The sequence below is a fragment of the Oenanthe melanoleuca genome, chromosome Z (genome assembly GCF_029582105.1).
Source record: "Oenanthe melanoleuca isolate GR-GAL-2019-014 chromosome Z, OMel1.0, whole genome shotgun sequence".
Classification (NCBI taxonomy): Eukaryota; Metazoa; Chordata; class Aves; order Passeriformes; family Muscicapidae; genus Oenanthe; species Oenanthe melanoleuca.
The window spans coordinates 68,581,999-68,600,920 of NC_079362.1; the positions used below are offsets into that span (position 1 = coordinate 68,581,999).

Genomic DNA, 18,922 nt, shown 5'->3' on the forward strand with positions numbered 1-18,922 from the left:
CCCTGGTTTCAGTATCTATGACTGCTGGGGGCTCAGAGAAGCTGGTGCAGTTCACACCACCTTGCCCTTGTTTGCTCCAGTGAAAAAAAAGGCTGTCAGGCTGGTTTTCATATGTATGCTTTTTAATATCATTAATTCCGTTACACTACACACAACCAGTAACAATGATAAATACTGCAATGGAAATGTTAAAAAAAATATTATACATGTTTTCCATATTTTTGAAAAAAACTCCCACATTTTAAAATAAATTAATGCATAAAACTGATGGTAGAAAAGAGAAAACCCAAAACAAACCATAACACAACTGATCTGTTTAAGGCAATACTCTACACAGACGGGAACAAAAATACAACAGTGTGCTACATGATCTGAATGGCAAAAAAAGAAAATCCATACAAGATGCAGATTGACGCTTTGGGAGTGAAAAATTCCCAAAACCAGATAAAAAAAAACAATGGCCAAGTTAAGTGCAGCATTAATACACTCTGCATGTCAAATGATTAGCAGGTTCCTAACAAGGACTAAGGTCAAGCTACAACAAATTTATCTTCCTAATTAAAAGGTTATTCAGGTCAAACCCTACATTTAACTCTATTTGCGTTTGGCTGTTTCAGCTATATTTCACTATATGCAAGGACAGCCAGAAATTCATCTCCTGCTCTTGAGATTAACACAAAGGTCGGGAGGTCTCCCATCCTGAAATGTATTTCCATTAAATAAATCCAAAAAGGATCTTGCTTTTGGTGACCCTGAAATGCCTCCCACCACACAGGGGATGGAGACCTGGAAGGCATTTGCTTAGGCTGATTTTTTTCCATGCTGAAGACACAAAATGGAAGTGCAGATTTGATCTGGATTTGGAGGAGTGCTGTTTCTCTGTCTGCCAGAAGTGCCCATCTGGAGCCTGCTGAAAGTACTTTGCCAGCATGGAAGAAACCCATCCTGTATGCAGGCTCTGGCTACAGCCATGACATTTGCTATTAAGGTTGGTGCAGAGCTCTACACCTGCCTGGACAGCCAATGATCCCCAATTATTAATGCAGCCCAGAACTTGGCCACTGGAAGATGGACAATAATTGTAATGCCAAAAAAATCCCTCTCTCCCTCAAAAAAGAAAAGAAAAGGGACAGTAGCCATTTTCTTCCAACTTCCTTGGGTGGATCCCCGTCAGCTGCCACCCATTCAAGATCGGCAGTGCCAGATCTCACCAGCATCGACCCAGTACATTCCCAGTAAGGTGCATGTCTGCAAGGTGCTGCTGGGGGCAAAGAAATTTCCTGGGACATGGTCAGAGCCTCCTGTACTGCCCTGCTAGAGTGTGTGGGAAGGAAGCCATGAAACACAAGGAAAGAAACCCAACTGGAATTACTAGACTCATGAAGGCCAATGACTTCCAGGTTGCCTTGGGTTTGGGTGGGAAAGGGGGATGCAGAACTGGGCTGAGAATCACTTTGGTGCAACTGCCTCTGATGCTCATCACTAGTGCATGGGGCAAGGGAAGAAAGGCGACAGCTGCTTTGATAAAAGGGGGAGTGGAAGGAGGACGTGTGTGCAATATAACAAGGCTTGCAATTCTAGGACTAACCACTGGACATGGATACCGAAGATTACTTGTGACAACTAGCTATCCTTCTACTGCTGTTGCTCCTTCCCCCATTTCCTGGTCTGATTCTTCTTCAGTTTGGGAAGCCGTGGCTGTTTGGCATGATGGCCAGCACTGACCCTCCCACCCCAGTCCTTGCCCAGCTCATGAGGTGACTGCTACAGGTTGGACAATGAGGTCTGGAAATCATGTCAGGCACAGACTGGTTCTGCACGCCAGCCAACACCTGCCTTCAGACCCTTCAGAAACCTATTTAATGGCAGTCATCTCCCTTATTAAACTGAAGGTTCAAAAACCTCTGTGGAACGAGTAAAAAGAGTTTAAAAAGTGCAAAAAGGGGAGGGGGAAAACCCAACTTTCCGAATTGTCTCCACTGCAAAGACTTCATCCTCCACCGGAGTCTTTCTCCTGGCGGAACTACAGCCCCACCAGTGTCACACAGCACTCTGCCCCAGAGCAGCAAGAGGAGAGCCAACAGGCCTCTGCTGCAGGACTCCAGCCCACACCAGGAGCATGTGGGCTGGCAGGTCTGGGACCTGGACCCACAGCACTGAGGCCAGGGGGCGAAGGCATCCGGCTTGGCAGGCTGAATCTCACCAGGTTTTGCACAAACTTGGTAAATCCTCAGCCCCACAGCCTTCATGTGGGTGAAGAGAAATCCCAGCCTCCTGTCTGGTTCTCACCCCATCATGTTCAAATGACCTACAGCTGGCCTGGCTTTTACTTGGGGCTTGTCTTAGGAGAGAGGCAGCCACAAATTGAGCACAGCTGCTGCCACAGCTCCTCCATGCAAAGAAATTAAACAAACACATCTGTGAACTGGGGGTGGCAATGAAGATCTGTCATGAAGAGTCCTTGCTCAAGTTTTTCAGCTCTTTCCATGCATCTGTATTACATCTCTCAACAAACTGTCTCCCTCAAATCATGGAGGCTTGAGGAACGTGGGTACCAAATGGAGTTGCAGCTTATTTAGATTGCAAAAGCAAAAAGACAGTGCTTCCCAGGGAGTTCACATGGCACAGCTGCATGGGCAGCTAGGGGAGAAATGCTGCTCTGGGAGGGTAAATATCTCAGTAGCTATGGGACTTAGCATGGCCTTTCAGTAGCCTTTTCTTTTCCTACTGCACTGCTCTCCAGTGACAGTCTGAGATGGTCAGACTTATTTTGTACCTTCCAACCCTTAATCCTATCCCAACACCTGTATCACCATTTGTTATTATGGAAATACCTCCACAGGCCAAGCACCATCAGTCAGGTGGTGACATCAGTCATGGAAACTTCCAGGAGCAAATCCATCTTTTGCTGGAGCAGTTTTTTAAAGAAAGCAAAAGGCTCAAAGACACCACCAGTGGCAAATGGGTCTTTTGAGCAATGGGAAAAGCTGCTCTGCACTGGCACCAGGGAAAGCTGCAACCTGTCCTGCTGGTGTCTGTGCTGCTCTGTGACACGGTTTGCTGCATGCTTGTGTGGGCCACGGGGCAGTGCCCTGTGTGATCTCAGTCCTAGCCTCTGCCTCCCCTGCAAGCTGTCAAAGATGCACTCAGACAGGCAGCATCCAGCTGCTGTCATCCTGGAACTGCCAGCAATGTCAACTGGGGCAAGGGAAGGGATGTAGATGTAATTTTTGGGAAGAAATGCAGCAGCTCAGATGCATAATACAGGGAGTTAAAATATAGACCACAACCCCTATGAGAAACCTCATGTAGATAATCCTAGGCCATAAAATCTCCCTTTATGCTAAATTCCTGGCCCTTTTGCTTCAGGTCTTGTGTGGTTCTGTAACAAAGATGGGTTTGTCTGGTGAGGTGTGGTTTGGAGCAATCCCTCTTACAGCTGAGCCTTGAAAGGAAGAGACAAGTATGCCTAGAGGTGAAAAGCAGCTCAAAATGAAGACCTTCACATGCCTTCCCAGCTAGTCCTGCAGACTGATCCTCTATGCAGATGTTGCTTTTGAACATGCAGCCCAAGCTTGCTGAGCCAAGCAGCAGCCAGGTACCAAAGCCTATGGCTTCTAGGTAAGGGTGGCAATACCCAGGTGGGTTTGAGGTGAGGAGCCCAGGCAGAACCACCCATCTAAAAGCTAAGATGATCATATGGTTGCTAAAAGCAAGAGCATGAAACTGCCATGGGAATATCCCAAAAATGAGCCTTTCAGTCCTCTGTTCCCTTTCATCACTACTTGCCATCCCAAGCTGCTCTCCTAAATTCCTTAATTCTGCTATCTGTGGATGGTGCTGTTGGTACACCAAATCTTTGTACAAATCTTTGTTCCCTCTGGGAGCAAGCAAACTCAGAAGCAGTTGTGCAAGAGTCAGCTGCCAAGTAACTGGACAAACATCCTTGACAAACATCTTTCTCCAAAGATGTTTAACCTCTGTACTAGCCTCCACCCCACTGCATTCTGTCATGTGCAAAGAACACCAGAAGATGGTAAACAGAATGAAAGCAGGGTAGTACTTTGAAAATTTTCTATAGCACAGTGTCCTATCAATGGTGCCTCTCACACTTGGCAGTATCCATGAAGGATGGTGGTAGCACTTTGGGAAGGCAGGTTTCTAGATTGTGCTCCTGAAGGAAATGGACATCAAGAAGCGATATGACTTGCCTGAGATTAGAGCAAATACAAACAGCAGCAAGGACTCCAGATCTCATTTCTGTGCTCTAACAGTCCAGCAGACCTGCCAGGGCTGTATTTGGCTGCAGTGCCAGCTCAGGGACAAGATATTTCTGGTGTGTATATCTGAAAGTAAGCTTTGCTTCCTGCTGGCATCAGGGAGATGCACTGAGACAGATCTACTCGGACAACTGGGAACTGCCCTAGGCCAAGATAGCACTTGGCAATCTTTCCAGTTAATGCTTGTTTTCCTTTTCCTGTTTTCCATCTGTTGCCCAGCTGGGTCCTTCCTTTCTTCAAAAGCATCTTCATGTTTCTGTTGAGTCACACACAGGGTGCTGCATTTTTCAAGCCTCCTGCATTCTCTTGCACAGCCTGCAGGCCAGCCCAGGATCAGGATTCTTCTCAGGATTGCAGACCTGTGTGTCAGCCAGTGAACCGATGAATGCAGTGGATGCCTCCTTTTGGGACTGGTGAAACATACCAGAAGGAGCTGAATCCATCTTGTCTGTGGGAAAGCTGTCCTGAAGTCCCTTTCAAAGTCCATCAGCAGGAATGGGTCACCTGCTTTTGCAGTTGCAAGGCATCTGCAGGCAGGACAGCCAGAAAAGCACAGCAGATCCAATGACAAAGCACACATGTTAGGGACAGACACATGGCAATGTCAGATATCACCCCCTGGCTCTTACGAGGGTTGACTTCAAGATGTCTGGTAAGATATCAAATGAGCCTTCAGGATGGGTATCAGTCTCCTTTCAGCTGAAGTTTATTTACAAACACCAAAAAACCAGACATGACCACGCTATCTATAGACCTTCCTCAAGACTAGGAGGATGTTCCTCCTCTCAAAGGATGGAAATGTGGAGTTTGTAGACTAGAGAGATGGAACAGAGTGCTGAGACCCCAGAGTTCAAATCCAGCTCACATTAAAGGATACTAGATGGTATTTTATCCTGATAAAAGGAAAGGATTTGCTGAAACTCTCCTGATTTGGTGACTGACATTACATACAATCCTAACAAAAACCCAGTCTGGCTTTAGGAGGCATCAAATGCAAATTCCATTGAGGAGGCACCAGCATCAATATCCTTACATCCTGTTTGCATGGTAATTTAGGTAAACAGCAACATGCAGCATTTCATACTCCATGGTGTTCCTCCCATTGGTTTTCGTACTACTTTGGATTGAAAATGTGGCCTGAGAGGGTCATCTTGTTTGGTGCAAAGACTTGAGGAAGGAACAATTTTCTTTCTTGCATGCCATCTAGATTTAGGAGGGTGCCCAGAAGCTCTATAGATTTTGTAGAAATGCTGTGACAGAGAGTTTGTGCTCTTGCCTTCTGCCTTCTTCTGGTCATGGTGGCACAGATTGGTCTAAGGACAGCAGTGGCAGGATAGACATCTATCTCCACACCTTCCCAGGAAATCACCACAGCATAACCTCCAACAAGAGCTGCTTGAGCAGAGAGGTTGGATCAGATGATCCCACTGTGTCCCTTCCAGCCTTACCCATTCTGTGACTCTGAGGGCATATGGAAAACCTGCTGGCTTAAGCCGAGGTCTGAACAAGAGACCAGACAGGAGGAACCAGCCTCATCTGTGGTTGATACGTACCAATGGGCAGTCCTGAATATTCCATAATGAGCCAACATACATGCTGTATAGTCATAATCTGCTGAAGGGGCTGCAGTTCAGAAGGGTTAGTGTTCAGTTTTCTATGACAGCCACATGTGCATTGCCTTAAGCCACTCAGCCTTTCTGATAACAACCCTACACAGGTAACTACTTTTCCCCACCCTTTCTACATTATTCCCCTAATAAAATATATGAACACAAAGCATAGAGAGGAGAAGCCAAAAAATTGCCATTTTATGGTCCTGTACTGTCATGCCAAACCAACTATTTCAGCAACCAACTCCTTCTGTGCACAGGCAAAAACACTTCAGTTGTGCTTCAGTTTGTATTTGGAGGAAGCACAGGTGGAACATCTGAATTCATCTCCCTCCCTCCCTAAAGGGTTGTGCTAGAAGCAGATGCACATCACAAAATGCAAAGGGCTGAAGGCAGTTGCAGGGCTGGGGAATGTCTCAGGGCACATGGCAGGCAAAAACCAGCAAGAGGGGCAATAAAAGGACTTGGTCATGGTGTCATGGGACAATGCATGTCATAGAATCACTCGGATTGGAAAAGACCTTTGAGATCATAGAATCCAACTGTTAATCCAGCACTGCCAATTCTACTATGTGGAGTCTGTCCCTCGAGAAGAGATGTTAACCTTAAGAGATAACAGTGACAGCAAGCCTCATTCTATCCTAGACTGAATAGGACAGTGCTTGGTTATAGCTGGACTCAGTGATATTAAGGGTGTTTTTGAACTTAGATGATGACATGATTCTATAATGACAGCATGATGGAGACCTGTGGGATGTGCAGCCCTCAGGAGCTGGCCCAGGTGAAGAGATGGCTTGTTGCTCTAGCAGGCACTCCGAAATGCTCTGAGCTCCTGAGCAAGGGCTGTGGGAAAGGCTGAGTGTGTGCAGCCTGGCTGGAAGGCACAGAGACTGACCCAGGAGGACAAATGTGATGAAGACATTCCACATCACCAGTGCTGAACTGCAAAGTACCTCTCCAGAAGAGTGAAGATTTAAAGAGCCTTGGTCATGTCCTATAGGATCTGGTTTGACCACAGAATTTCTATTAGGTTTTAACTACATTCCCCATTAAAAAAGACTCCTTAATGAATGTTTTTCCCTTTTATCTTTCTCTCTATTCTCTAATTCCCCCACATCCAGACAATTAGATAATCTGAACCTGTGTTGTATTTTGGAAACATTGCACAACTTGGTGGTGAGAAAAGGAGATGAATTCACTTGAGAAACACAATCCCTTTATGAGCTGGCCAATTAACCATCACTTCTACAGAGGATGGTTAGTAGAAGAGGCAGGGATCCTCAGTAAACAGTACCATTCAAGCCCTCTTTCTATGGCCTGGAACCAGGGTGGCAACATGTTGTTTTAGGCAAAGGGAACAAGCATAGCTTTAAAAGCTGTCAATACCATCAAGTAAATAAGCCTGTGAATATCGTGTGCCTGCTCTTCCACTCACACTGTGGCTGGTATCAGGCTTGGCACTGCAGAGAGTAAATCCCCAGGATGTTAAAAAAAATCTCTTGCTAATTATAAGTAGGACTTCTTAAAGACTCAGTTCACTTCATATACATTTCAGATGGGGGATCTGTCTGTTGTGGCGCAACTCAGGCTCTGCTTTGTGGCTCAGGAATTCTGATGGGAAGCTCAGAACTCCTCTCATTTTTTCCCTTCCCAGGCTACAGAGCAGGTGATTACCCAAGGTAGATGGTTCTTCCCCCTGAAAACACAAGATTGTGCCTGTGGCAAAAGATTTCAACACCAAGAAAAATGCCAGCCCATCCCTCGCGTATGCTTGAAGCCAGTGAGAGGACATGTTTCCTAATCACAGAAGTGACTCTGCATTCAAAACAATCTGCTGGTGAACTGGGAGCTCAGGCCAGCAACCTAATGTAACAGGTTTCCTAACTTTTCCAGTACCAAATAAAAAACAGCTGCTCCTGAGCTGGGACCAAGTCTGGTTCACAAGTGCGTAGATAGGGAGTGAACAGTAGTTTCTGCTCATGGGCATCTTCCAGCTGAAGCTGTTCATAACCCTGCTCTTGCTGAAAATTCCTCTCAAATCTGACCCCCACCACACTGATGACTTCAGCATTAACGAGCCTCTCCCACAGGCAGCCAGAGACACAATGTCAAGACAATATCAAGAGTTAAGCACTGTTAAAATGTGCTTTCTTCAACTAGCTTTACTAGCACTGTTATTCTGGCTGTACATCTCTAGTCCTGACTCTTGCAGGATTAATTTCTTCTCAGTGAACAAAGTTTAAGATTTTTGGAAAGAGATAGGTCGGACAGGGATTAAATACAGGCTGAAGTCAGAATACGTGACTGAACTGAAGTCACAAGTATGGTTGGTGCTCCTGGGCAATGACCAAATCCTTGAAGTGCATGAGTGGATTGCAGATCGAACCTGATGTGTTTAGTGGTAATTTAATGTGGTGCTAAGGGCAGATTGCATTGGCTATGTGACACAACAGCTCTAGCTAGTACTGACTCACAGTGAAATGTCACCTACTTGTCCCTTTTGCAAGTGAATGAATTGTGTGATGCTAGTCCTGGCTAGCCTTGCCATAAGAAAGGATGCCCTGGTCTGTCCCCATTCCTGTGCCCCAGTTGTAATATCATTTTGGTTATGCAAATGAAACAGATTTAGTGAATGAATTAAGAACTGACTTCCTCTCATTGGTAAAACACTTTGATACCTCCAACTTGCCCTAATCTTGCAGATGGATTGGTTTCAGTGGGCAGGATTACCTGAAATCCCATCTGACCTCTCCCATTCTGGAAAAAGACACTTTACAAAATATCCCCAGTGCCTAAACAAACCAAGGAGGTATCTCTGGACCCCTCTGCATTCACTCTTCAGACCAGTCAGTTCTGCCAGGCACTGCCTGGCAGTTTGAGCAACTTCTCTTTTGTTTTACCATAGTTTAAAATAAGTTATCAATCAATCATAAAATGAATTTTTTGGTTTCTCCTGGCTCCATGAACACAAAGAGGTGCACGTCCTACCATAGGAGGAAGCAATGGCTGTTAAGTTTTACAGTTATAGTGGAAAGCACTGATCACAGCCTGCCGGCCTCACTACTGGATGTGACAGGCGGTGGAGGAGGTGGCTTGGCAACACATGCAGGTAGGGTTGACCGATTTAGGGGGGATTAGGTCGAGGTCCTCGTCATCTGGGATCTCATCTAACCGGTACCCATCCTTTAGCAGCTGGATGTTCAAGTCTTGGTTGATCTGCTACAGACAAAGAGACAAACAGTCAAACACTTGAGACTTCTGGTGGTCAGAAAATGAAGGAGGTCCCCTATTCTGGAGTGTATTTCCCCATCATTAACAGCTGCCCCACTAATTTTTGACCTCAGGTGAGGGGAGGGTACTAGCCTCTTCAGAATACGAATATGTAGAGTGAGATATGCTATTTTGTTCTGGAATAATTTTTCCCTGAGGACAAACCCTCAGCTCAAGTAATATAATATTTACTGGCAGATGAGCAGTCCCCCCCTCTGAGTCTGGAACACACTGTTGCAGTTACAAGATGGTAAAGTTTGGCTCTGTGATCTCAGATTCAAGTGCTGTCTAACTGGATCTATATAAACAACACTTTGTCAGAGCACAGAAACAGCTCAGATCATCTGATGTGGTCACTGCTCTTGGCTGTTTCCCAGGATTTCAGAGGCATTTTATGCAAGGAAGGGATACAAGGGGGAAGAGTTCTGAGCACTTTGTGGGCAGAATGGCTGCTCAGCACCCTGGATACAAAATCCTGCAGAAGCAGTAGCCAGAGGCTGAGCAACAAATTAATGAGAGAGTTCGGGAATATACCCAGAAACAATGTAGAGGGACTAACAAGCCTCAGCTTCCTGCCTTTTCTCTTTGAAAGGGCAAGAGTTCATATCTGCAAGTCCTCTCTGGAATTTCTGCTTGCTCCAAGTAAACACACTTTGTGACCCTGACCATTCCAATAACTGGAAGTCACAGGACACCCTCAGATCCTTTGTTTATGTCCTTGGCATGCATACAGTTGCTGAGCTGCCATGGCAGACAAGATGATGCTTTTGCACCTCCTGGGTCACTGCAGGACTAAGTGCAATGACGGAAAGTTTGAGTGAAACCAAAGGTAGCTGTGAAAATTGCTGATGGGCAGATCTCTGTGCCATAGCACTGAGGATATGGAGCCAACTGGATCACCAGGGAAAAAAGCAACACGCCTCAGTTTCTGCCATGGCCCCTTCCAGACTCACAGAGTCTACACCACTGCTAAATTTGTTGTGTAGCCATTTGTGCCTGTGCAAGGCCACTCTAAGCCATTTCTGGCTGCTCTGTTATTTGCATTCATGGCAAGGATGGCAGGAGAGAGTATAACTCACCTCAGCTGATGAGTATCCCGAGGAGGAATATCTGGACATATCAAAGTCATCATCACTGCAGGGAAGTGCATGATACAGCAAAGAAGGAATTGGTTAGATGAGACCTGTATTCCCCACTTAAATATCTTTCTTGTGCCACGCAACTGTTCTTGAGGCACAGAGAAGTTACATCAAGGGAGCCTGTAGAGCAGCTTTCATCTGTGACCCTCAGATCTTTCCATCACACTGCTCTTTTCTCACAGCTCTTCTCACTTGTTCTCATAAAGAGACCCACCCCAGCATAGGTCAGAGGGAACAGTGGAGGGAAGAGTGTGAGTGCTGCCCTCTGGAATGAAAACTCACTTAAGCCATCGTATGTATAATCTTTTTAACCTTTAGCATACCTGTCTGTATCCAGGGCTACCAGGGGCTTCTCATCTGGACTCTGGTCTAGCGACGAGTAGCCTTTATTGGGAACGACCAGCCTGAAATAATTAAATGTTGTCCATTAACCACACAGTAAAGCTCAGCACCACACACTGCCTAGGGTAAAGCTATATGATAGTTGGCTTTCCCCATTTCACTTCTTTGCAAGCCCCCACTTATTGGTGGAGATGTTTAAATGGGTGCAATTTAGAGGGAGCAAGCTGTGTCTCTGGGTAGCCTGCAGCAGTTTCACAGGGATTAACATGGGGCATGCCTTGGGAACATATCCCTTCCTGGAAGAAAAAGAATTTGGAACACTCTGCACTTCAAACAGGTGAACCTGTTTGGCTAGCACTGCTTGTAGTATCAGATTGTTCATTTTTGTGTTGCTTATTTTTTCCTGGCAAGGGTACCTGACACCAGCACTAAGTAAAAAGGAGAAGGAGGCTAGGGGAAGCCAGAGGCCCTGTGATCCCAAAGTTATGCTATTGGACATCAGGGATATTATGTGGTGTCTCTTTCTGAATCCCTATCCAGGCCCCTGGCAACACTACACTTCTGAGGTCTCAGTCCTAAATTTAGTAATATTAGAAATCTGAGATGGTGTGCCCAGCATAAGAAACCAGTCAGACCAGCACTTTTTATATTCCACTTTTTTTGTGATGACTTTCAATTAATCAGAAATGTTACAAAGGCTGAGGATGACTCCGTCTTTTGCCTGAGAGTAGGTGAAATGGAGTGCAGGCTTCAGAACTTCTAGGCTAGAGAAAATATCTTAATACAATAATATCTTGTTCACAACAGAATCCTTTCATCTAAAAAAACTGCAAAAACAACCAACTGTAAATTGGTTCACACTTAAGATTAACTAAACCCAGCAAATGGAGTAAGATTCTTTATTCAGCAGGTAAGAACCATAAGAGTAACAAAAATCTTCTCTTTTAAAGAGTTAATTCAGGTTTTCTCCCAAGTGGTCTTTAACAACACATCATGATGCACAACGATGCTTCACTAAGAGTTTAAGAAATATAAATCTAAAGATGCTCATCCATGCTCCAATTACTCTCTAACTACCTGAACTGTTTTTCTGCTCCTGTGCAGAAAACTGCAGCAAGCCATTAACAATTCTAGAAATTAGAAGTCCTGGCGAGCACTGTCAGTGGGTAAGATATATCAAATCCTATAATGAAGCAGATATATAGGTTCACAATTAGTTATATTTTCTTACTGTGTTCATTAAAACATTAATTAAATAAATTAAAACCTGACGCAGAATTTCCAAACTGCTGCACCAGGGGCCTGGAGAAAATGGGATCCACTTGCAAAATTCAGTAGCCTTTCTCACAGAAGCAGGACAAGCCTTCTGCTCCTGAGGTATGTAGGCAGGAAGTCAAGAAGCAAAGATGTTTGGAACTGAAGCTGCAGTTTGGCAGCACAAGCTTGCCCATACAGATATCACAAGTACTGACTCCCATTTTCATTCTCCAGTTTTCCAGTCCCTGCTCCATGTATATTCATTGACAGTTGCTATTAAATCATCAGTGAACAAAGCACTCTTATGGGATCTAGGAGGAGAACACTGTGGTGATATTTACTTGATCAAAAAAATTCCACATCTTCTTGAGAAATGTATTTTTTCTTAATAATTAAAAAAATTCAATTTAACTGCAACAGACAAAAATTGTTATATTGTGTCAGCTCCTGATTTAGTCTTTCCCTCACATCCTGATTGTCTTTATTTTCACTTCCCACTGTCCTTGGAATAAAGCTGGGTAGCAGTGGTAGCTGGTTTTGTCTGTAGCTGTCCTGGTATAAGCTCCTCTGTCTTTGTGCTTTTGCTCATTTGAAGCAACACAAGTTGGACCACCAGGCCAAGTTTGGGTTATCCTGAGTGGACTGTAGCATCCCACTGTGTTCAAGTGGTGTGGATGGTTTTGTGGGCTCTGTCTGTGCTCATAGGAAGAGTGCAGCATTGCCCTCACCTCATTCACATTTGATTTGCTTTTAGGGAGACTGAGAGTGTTATGGATCCAATTGCTCTCCCCTGTAAGGCTGGCTGCACCCTTGTCCTAGAAGAGGACTGAATGGTGAAGGCAACCTTGAACTAGAGTCAGAAATCCACAGGGATAATACAGAATATCAGAGGCCTTGGGAAAGAAGGAGGAGGTGGAATGGAGACTAGGAGAGGCAAAGCACAAAAGGAAAACATATTTGATGAGAAGAGCAGAACTGTCAAAAAGGGGAAAATGGCTTTAGCTTATTCTCCTGCAGAGACCTGAGGAAGCCAGCAGTTCAGATTTAAACCATAGTCTGGAAGTTTTGCAGTGTATCCTTCTGGAATATATCCCATTACAATGCAACTGTTACTCTGTGAAAAGCTGCTTGAACAAGCTTGTGGCATTTCTGCCTTGCTGGTTTTGTCCTGTCTGTGTCAAGACAGACTGAACCATTTAGAGGTGCTCAGATGATGTTTTTAAGTGAAATAAAACTGAGCTGGGTGTTTGAAATCTTTTGTCAATAGGTGTCACTGCTGTGCTCTTTCCACTGGCACTTGGCTACAACAATCTCTCCATGGAAAATTCACTCATGTTACAGGTAGATACCACTATTTATCCCATCTTCTCTCCCTTATTATCTTCCTCCACTAATTTCAGTGTTTCTAAACCTCTCAAGCAGCAAATCTGCTACCATTCCTCTCTAGTATGCTAGCTTGCAGCCAAAAGAAAACAAGTTTTTCCAGAATGTACTTGGAAGATAAGGAGGAACAGGGGCATGGAAAACCAGCTGAGCACAGTTCCTGAATTTCTTGCTGCCATGAAGGGTCTGGCTTATTTATATAGCCTCAACAGGTGAACACAGAGATGAGGTAATGCAGCATATTCCACCTGTATTTCAGAGACTTACAACTAAAAGTTGACAAGGTCCTGTCAGGATTTATGACTAATATTTTGGGTCTGGGGAATTAGTGTGAACAAGAAATCTCATCTCTCACATGCATTGCATATAGAGAGGCTCTGATCCTATTCTACTTAATATATGGTATTCCAGGCAACTTTCCCATTCATCAGTAAACATCCAGCATTCTGCAGATCCCTCTGTCCTTTTAAGTGATGTCCTCCATTAAAACCTGCCACCTTTCTAGCAACATGCAAAGCATGCAAGCCTGTGGGTTCACAGGTTTCCTCCCTTCTGAACATAGGTAAGTAATACATTGGTGTATTGAAGTCTGCAAGGAAAAAAATAAAAATACTCTAAAAGAATAATATTAATCACAGAATGTCTTTGTTTACAGCAGGTTGAAACAATGCCTAATACTTTCTTACAGAGCTCTTCCAAAGCATCTCCAGCAAGGTGTCGCCATGCTGTTCAAAGAGTGGAGGAGGTGTATAGAAAGGCACACAGAGGTGGATTATTTACAAGCCTTCATTAAATCTGTCAGAGCAGAATGGGTCACCATCAAAAAGGAGCAGTGGAACTTACAGTGACAAAAGCAACCAAGGCAGAACTAAGCTCTAAACCAGTTTGTGTTTTATGAAGCAGCACAGCTCGTCTCCTTTGGCAGGATTAGGTGTTACCTGAGACTACTCAGGTAGTAGTCTCCTACTAACTACAGGATGGCTCTATCAACCCCCCGATTTTAATGTGGCTGGGCTGTCTCTGCCTTCTACATGCTGCACTACCACTGGTCCTGCACCTTCCCAGGGGCTGTGATGCAACAAAGCACAGAGCATTAGGGCCTGCCAGCTCCAGGAAGGGACATCACTGCTCTTGCAGTGTGTCTGGCAGTAGGCAAACGCAATGAACACTGTCCCTGACCACCCCAGAACCATTAAGGAGTGCAGTTCAGAGCATAGTTGCCAGTATTTTTCCAGTCCTTTACCTTGTTCGTGCCATCACGTTATTCTTCTTGGGCTGCTGATTAACTGGGCTTCCCATGTTTCCATTCTTCAGGGAGCCCTTCCGAGCCAGCTCCCTCTGCTTCTCTGCACAGGACATAGGAATGGGAAAAGCAGAATTAGAGCAATAGTCCAGCTGGCCACCATAAGAAGAAAGCCAGATCTGATAGTGGCAAAAGACATAGCAGAATTAACACCAAAGGACATGAGCTCTTATGGAGGATGCTGCAAAGGCCAGATGAGCTGCATCCCACTTTCTCCAAGGTTGCCAGGGACTGAAACTTATCTACCTTCACCCACAGCAGCCTGTTGACAGCAACATACTAAAATTTTGGTCTCCAAGACCATAAGATCTTGGAGTTTCTTGAGGAAAGCCAGCTGAGGCAGACAGTGGGCAGAGACCTTGTCCCTGTGTGCAGCTGGTTGCTGCATGGACTCCAATACTGTGCTGTACTAATGTGGCTTTGCCTCCAGCAGCGATGGGAACCCAGGCATGCATATAAAATTATTTTAAATTTTCTGATTCAAAGTCCTTCCCTCCTTCCTTTCTTGTGGAAGATCAGTTGTGTTGAGTTACCAGCTAGTCACAAAAGCTGAGCTAACTGCCCCAGTCTCATAATGCAATAGCAGACAAGGCTTGTACAGAAAAGCTGAGTATGGGGCCAATAAGGCATGAATGAGACCAGTTAAAAATAAATTCTCCAGAGTGTGCGAAAATGCTGGAAACTACTTTTGTGGCATGCCTGAGTAACAGGTGTACCGGACTGCTTGCTGAGGAACCTGAATAGTGAATTTGTTTTGCTTCTGCCTCTCCTACAATGTGTGAATTCTGTTGTTGGATTGTTTTCTCTTTTTCTTTCTGTTGCAGATTTTATTTCCCCTTGGAGAGAAAAGCAGTTTTTCCCACTTGTTGTGGAAAAGCAGCCTGCTTCTATGGTGTGCAGGTTCAAGATGAGCTAACACTCTCCCTTTCTCTCAAGTCAGAGCAGGGGAACACATGTACAAGGCTCCCTTTCTTGAGGGAGAAATAAACAGCAGAGATGCCTAGAGATTGTGATGAGGAACATGGAGACAAGAGTACATACAAACCATATCCAGCCTGCTCCTGCTGACAGCAGAGGTAAATAAATGCTCATGGAACTTGGCAGGAAAATGACTGTATTAATAACTCACTCTGGCTTGAGCAACTAAGAAACTGATTCAGGATCAAAATCAAAACCTTAAATCAGAGTAATTTCTCAGTATGGAACTTGCAAATGCGTTGGTCAGCTGCATCTCCTCAATAAAAGGCTGGCATGCTACAGGCTACATGGATTTTGCTGTTCAGAGAGATAAAGCAAGACTATGGAGGCAAATACTTACAACACTAAATACAACCCGATTTCCACTCATCTCCATCAGATGCTCCACCACTTACCACAAATACACAGCACTGAGACGAGCTGTCAGTGCTTTAGGATGCTGATGAAATGGTTACAGGTGGCTGAATACATTGTGAGTGCAGGTGTGATGGCTTGTGGGCAATCATCAGCAATACCAGCAGGGCTGAAGCATACAGGGGAGCCTTAACCAAACTCGGGCTCCTTCCAGCTTTTCACTAGTTTTCCAGATAGAAACTGCCTTCAAGAAGCAGGATAGAGCAGAGAAGGTTAGGAGGGTATGAAGTAGTTTGTGTGTGCCTTTGACATTACAAAACACATTCAATTAGGAGTCTGAAGATCCTGTGTGATCATTAGCAGGATCACTGTGTTGGGCCATGTATTTGGTTTGTGTACAAGTTTTTTGTAAAGTAGGGTTGTGCAGGTGGGTTCTGTGAGAAGCTTCTAGACTTCTCCTTGTGTCTAACAGAACTGATGGCAGCTGGCTCCAAGACAGATTTGCTGCTGGTCATGGCTGGCCTCATTAGCAACAGTGGTAGAGACTTTGGGATAACAGAGTTACGAAAAGGGGGAAAATCCTGCACAACTGCAGCCAGACAGAAGAGTGAGGGTGTGTCAGAAACAACCCTGCAGATCAGTACAGAAGCAGGAAGAAGAGCTGTTCCGGGTATCAGAACAGATTCCCCTGCAGCCCATGGAGGGTCCTACAACAGAGCAGGTGGGTGCCTGAAAGAGGCCGTGAACCTATGAAAAGGCCATGTTGTTGCTGTGTTTTCACTTCTCTGTCCAGCAGAGTGATAGAGAAGCTTTGACTGGATCCTGCTGTGCAGCCAAGGTTACCTCACACCAGACAATCTACCTATCTCCATGCTTGAGTGAAGCAAAGCAGCAGTTTTCTGTTTCAGAGGAGAACTTGGAGAATACAGGCAGCTGTGCTGTCAGTCTGACTCACAGGGGAATTTGGCTGCATTGGTTCCACTTCAGCTAATCCTGGATGTTGTGTCAGAAGAACACATGGAGCAGCACATGAGTGTGTGTGTGTGTGTGTGTATGTGAGGAGTGGGTCCAGGATCCTTTTGACACCACTATACTGCTCTGAACAGCATGGGGAACAGTCTTTTGTCTGGATCTGCCAACTACATCCCATATTGCCCCTCCTTTATTGTTCACCTTGTCACTTCATCTTTGAGATACTCTGTCTCTTATGACATAAAAATAATTTAAAGGAAGATACATCTGCTCAAAAAATAAACCACAGCTTTCCTGCTAGCCCCACACTAGCCTGTGCTGCTCACTGACTCCATCTGAGCCATTCAGAAGCTGCTCCAAGTGCTGCTTCTTGTTAACACTGCTGGTGACAACACAACAGACCATGGAGCATTCAGTAAGGCAGGGATAACACCCAAGTATAAAGTAGCAAAGGAAATGCATGCTGCAGGCACAATCAGCACCACAAATGGCCCAGCCTTGTATCCTGCCTGGCAATGGTCTCTTATTATAGTTGTCATAAAATGAATAAGAAGGTGCCCCAGTATGCCAAACATTCAGCAAACCATCCCTGTCCCAGTATTCACTCACCTGCCTGATCCAGGATGACTCTTTAGAGACTCAAGGGGGGCTGAATTCTCCCCTTATTATGGGAACACCTACAGCCCTAATGAATGATTTCAAGCACTGTTTGAGATGATTTAGTGCAATCTAAAATGGTTACCTGTTCAGCTGGCAGGGTCTGTCTAGTTGCTTTATGATGAGAGGAATAGTAATAGAGCGTGGGAAGCAGAATGGACTTAACAGGAATGTGTCTAAACTAAAAATCAGACTTGAATGAATCCTTGAAATTATTTCTCTGGTTTCAGCATTTAAACAAAACCATAATCAGTTTTAATAACATTTCCCAAGTTTTTTTTATAAATGAAATGCTGAACAATTTGGTGCATGTTGCTATGTAGTAGTGGCCTTAGTTTTGCCTACTATCTTCCCCAAACCAGAAATGCCAAAAGTAATCATATGCTTGAGTCTCCTGCAGAACTGCTCCTTTTGTGGCATGAGGCAAAGCAGACAATGCAGGAATCTGGTGAACATCACATACTACACTGAGGAGCTATCTGGAGAATGAGACACCCCAAATCCGCATTTTCCATTTGTCCCAAAATAGTGGGTGAGTCTGGCTATGATCAGACAGTCGTGGGTGGAGAGTGCCATTGTCACACTGTCACTGTGCTTGACTACCTGCAGCCCCCTCAGCTGAGGCAGTCTGACTGACACAAACACTGTTTTATGGTAGATGAGGCAGATTTGCCTCCTTTGCACTGTGGAACAAGTAGATGCTGATTGCTCCTGTCTCTTTGCTGAGAGCTGCCGGCTGGACCTCAGTAACTCAACTGCTTATGACCTCCCCTGAGCTGGAGAAGATGGAGCTTCCTGCTCTCGGGACAGTGAAGTGTGGACCCATGGGATTTGCTCCAGTGTCAAGACAAAGAGAAATTAATCCAGTGTGATAGAGTTGTATTTTTTTCATTTTCAAGGTTGATGAGATGAGATTTTGGGATGTATTTCTCTCTCTGTCCCCCCAGTCAGTTAAATTGTTTCTGAGGCTGAGGACTGTGATTCCCTAATGAATTCTAATTTCTCAGGTAAGGTGAGAATTTAAATTACACACGAAATGAAATTAACACATCTGTTCAAATTCTGCTGAATGATGACCAGATTAATGAGCAAATGTAAGGAGAAATAATGAAATACTGTCTACAGCTTCTTCAAGCCCAAGTCTTGATTTCATTTCACTTGCCTTGCTTAACAGGGGGACATTGGCATGAATCCAGATAACACTGAAATCTTCTCTACCTTTCATCTCTGATAGAGTATTTGTCAGTGAGGACTGTGTCACCGTTTGGAGAGGATTTCAGGGTACGTACATAAATTTGGGCTTTGCCTGCAGGGTGTATGGAAAGGAAGGTGTAAGAAAATTGTGTGATAGGACCATGCTGATCCCAGTGCTCCCTG

At 44.8% G+C, this 18,922-nt stretch overlaps 1 protein-coding gene across 1 annotated transcript; it reads right to left on the minus strand.

The window, feature by feature from the left end:
* Positions 1 to 110: 110 nt before the first annotated feature.
* FAM219A (family with sequence similarity 219 member A) lies at positions 111 to 17,293 on the minus strand. The gene is made up of 5 exons (XM_056514603.1): positions 17,215 to 17,293; positions 14,525 to 14,627; positions 10,623 to 10,703; positions 10,240 to 10,294; positions 111 to 9,109 (listed from the first exon to the last, which is right to left on the minus strand). The coding sequence occupies exons 1-5, from the start codon at positions 17,291 to 17,293 to the stop codon at positions 8,951 to 8,953; spliced, it is 477 nt and encodes a 158-aa protein (XP_056370578.1). The 3' UTR covers positions 111 to 8,950.
* Positions 17,294 to 18,922: the final 1,629 nt, after the last annotated feature.

Bases quoted from the DNA above. Each gene is read 5' to 3' on its own strand.
- FAM219A (XM_056514603.1), bottom strand. From the start codon at position 17,293: ATGGTCTGTTGTGTTGTCACCAGCAGTGTTAACAAGAAGCAGCACTTG. The intron at 10,704-14,524 runs GTAAAGGACTGG...TAATTATTTCAG, and splicing joins AACGTGATGGCACGAACAAG to GCTGGTCGTTCCCAATAAAG. The intron at 10,295-10,622 runs GTATGCTAAAGG...ACTTCCCTGCAG, and splicing joins GTAGCCCTGGATACAGACAG to TGATGATGACTTTGATATGT.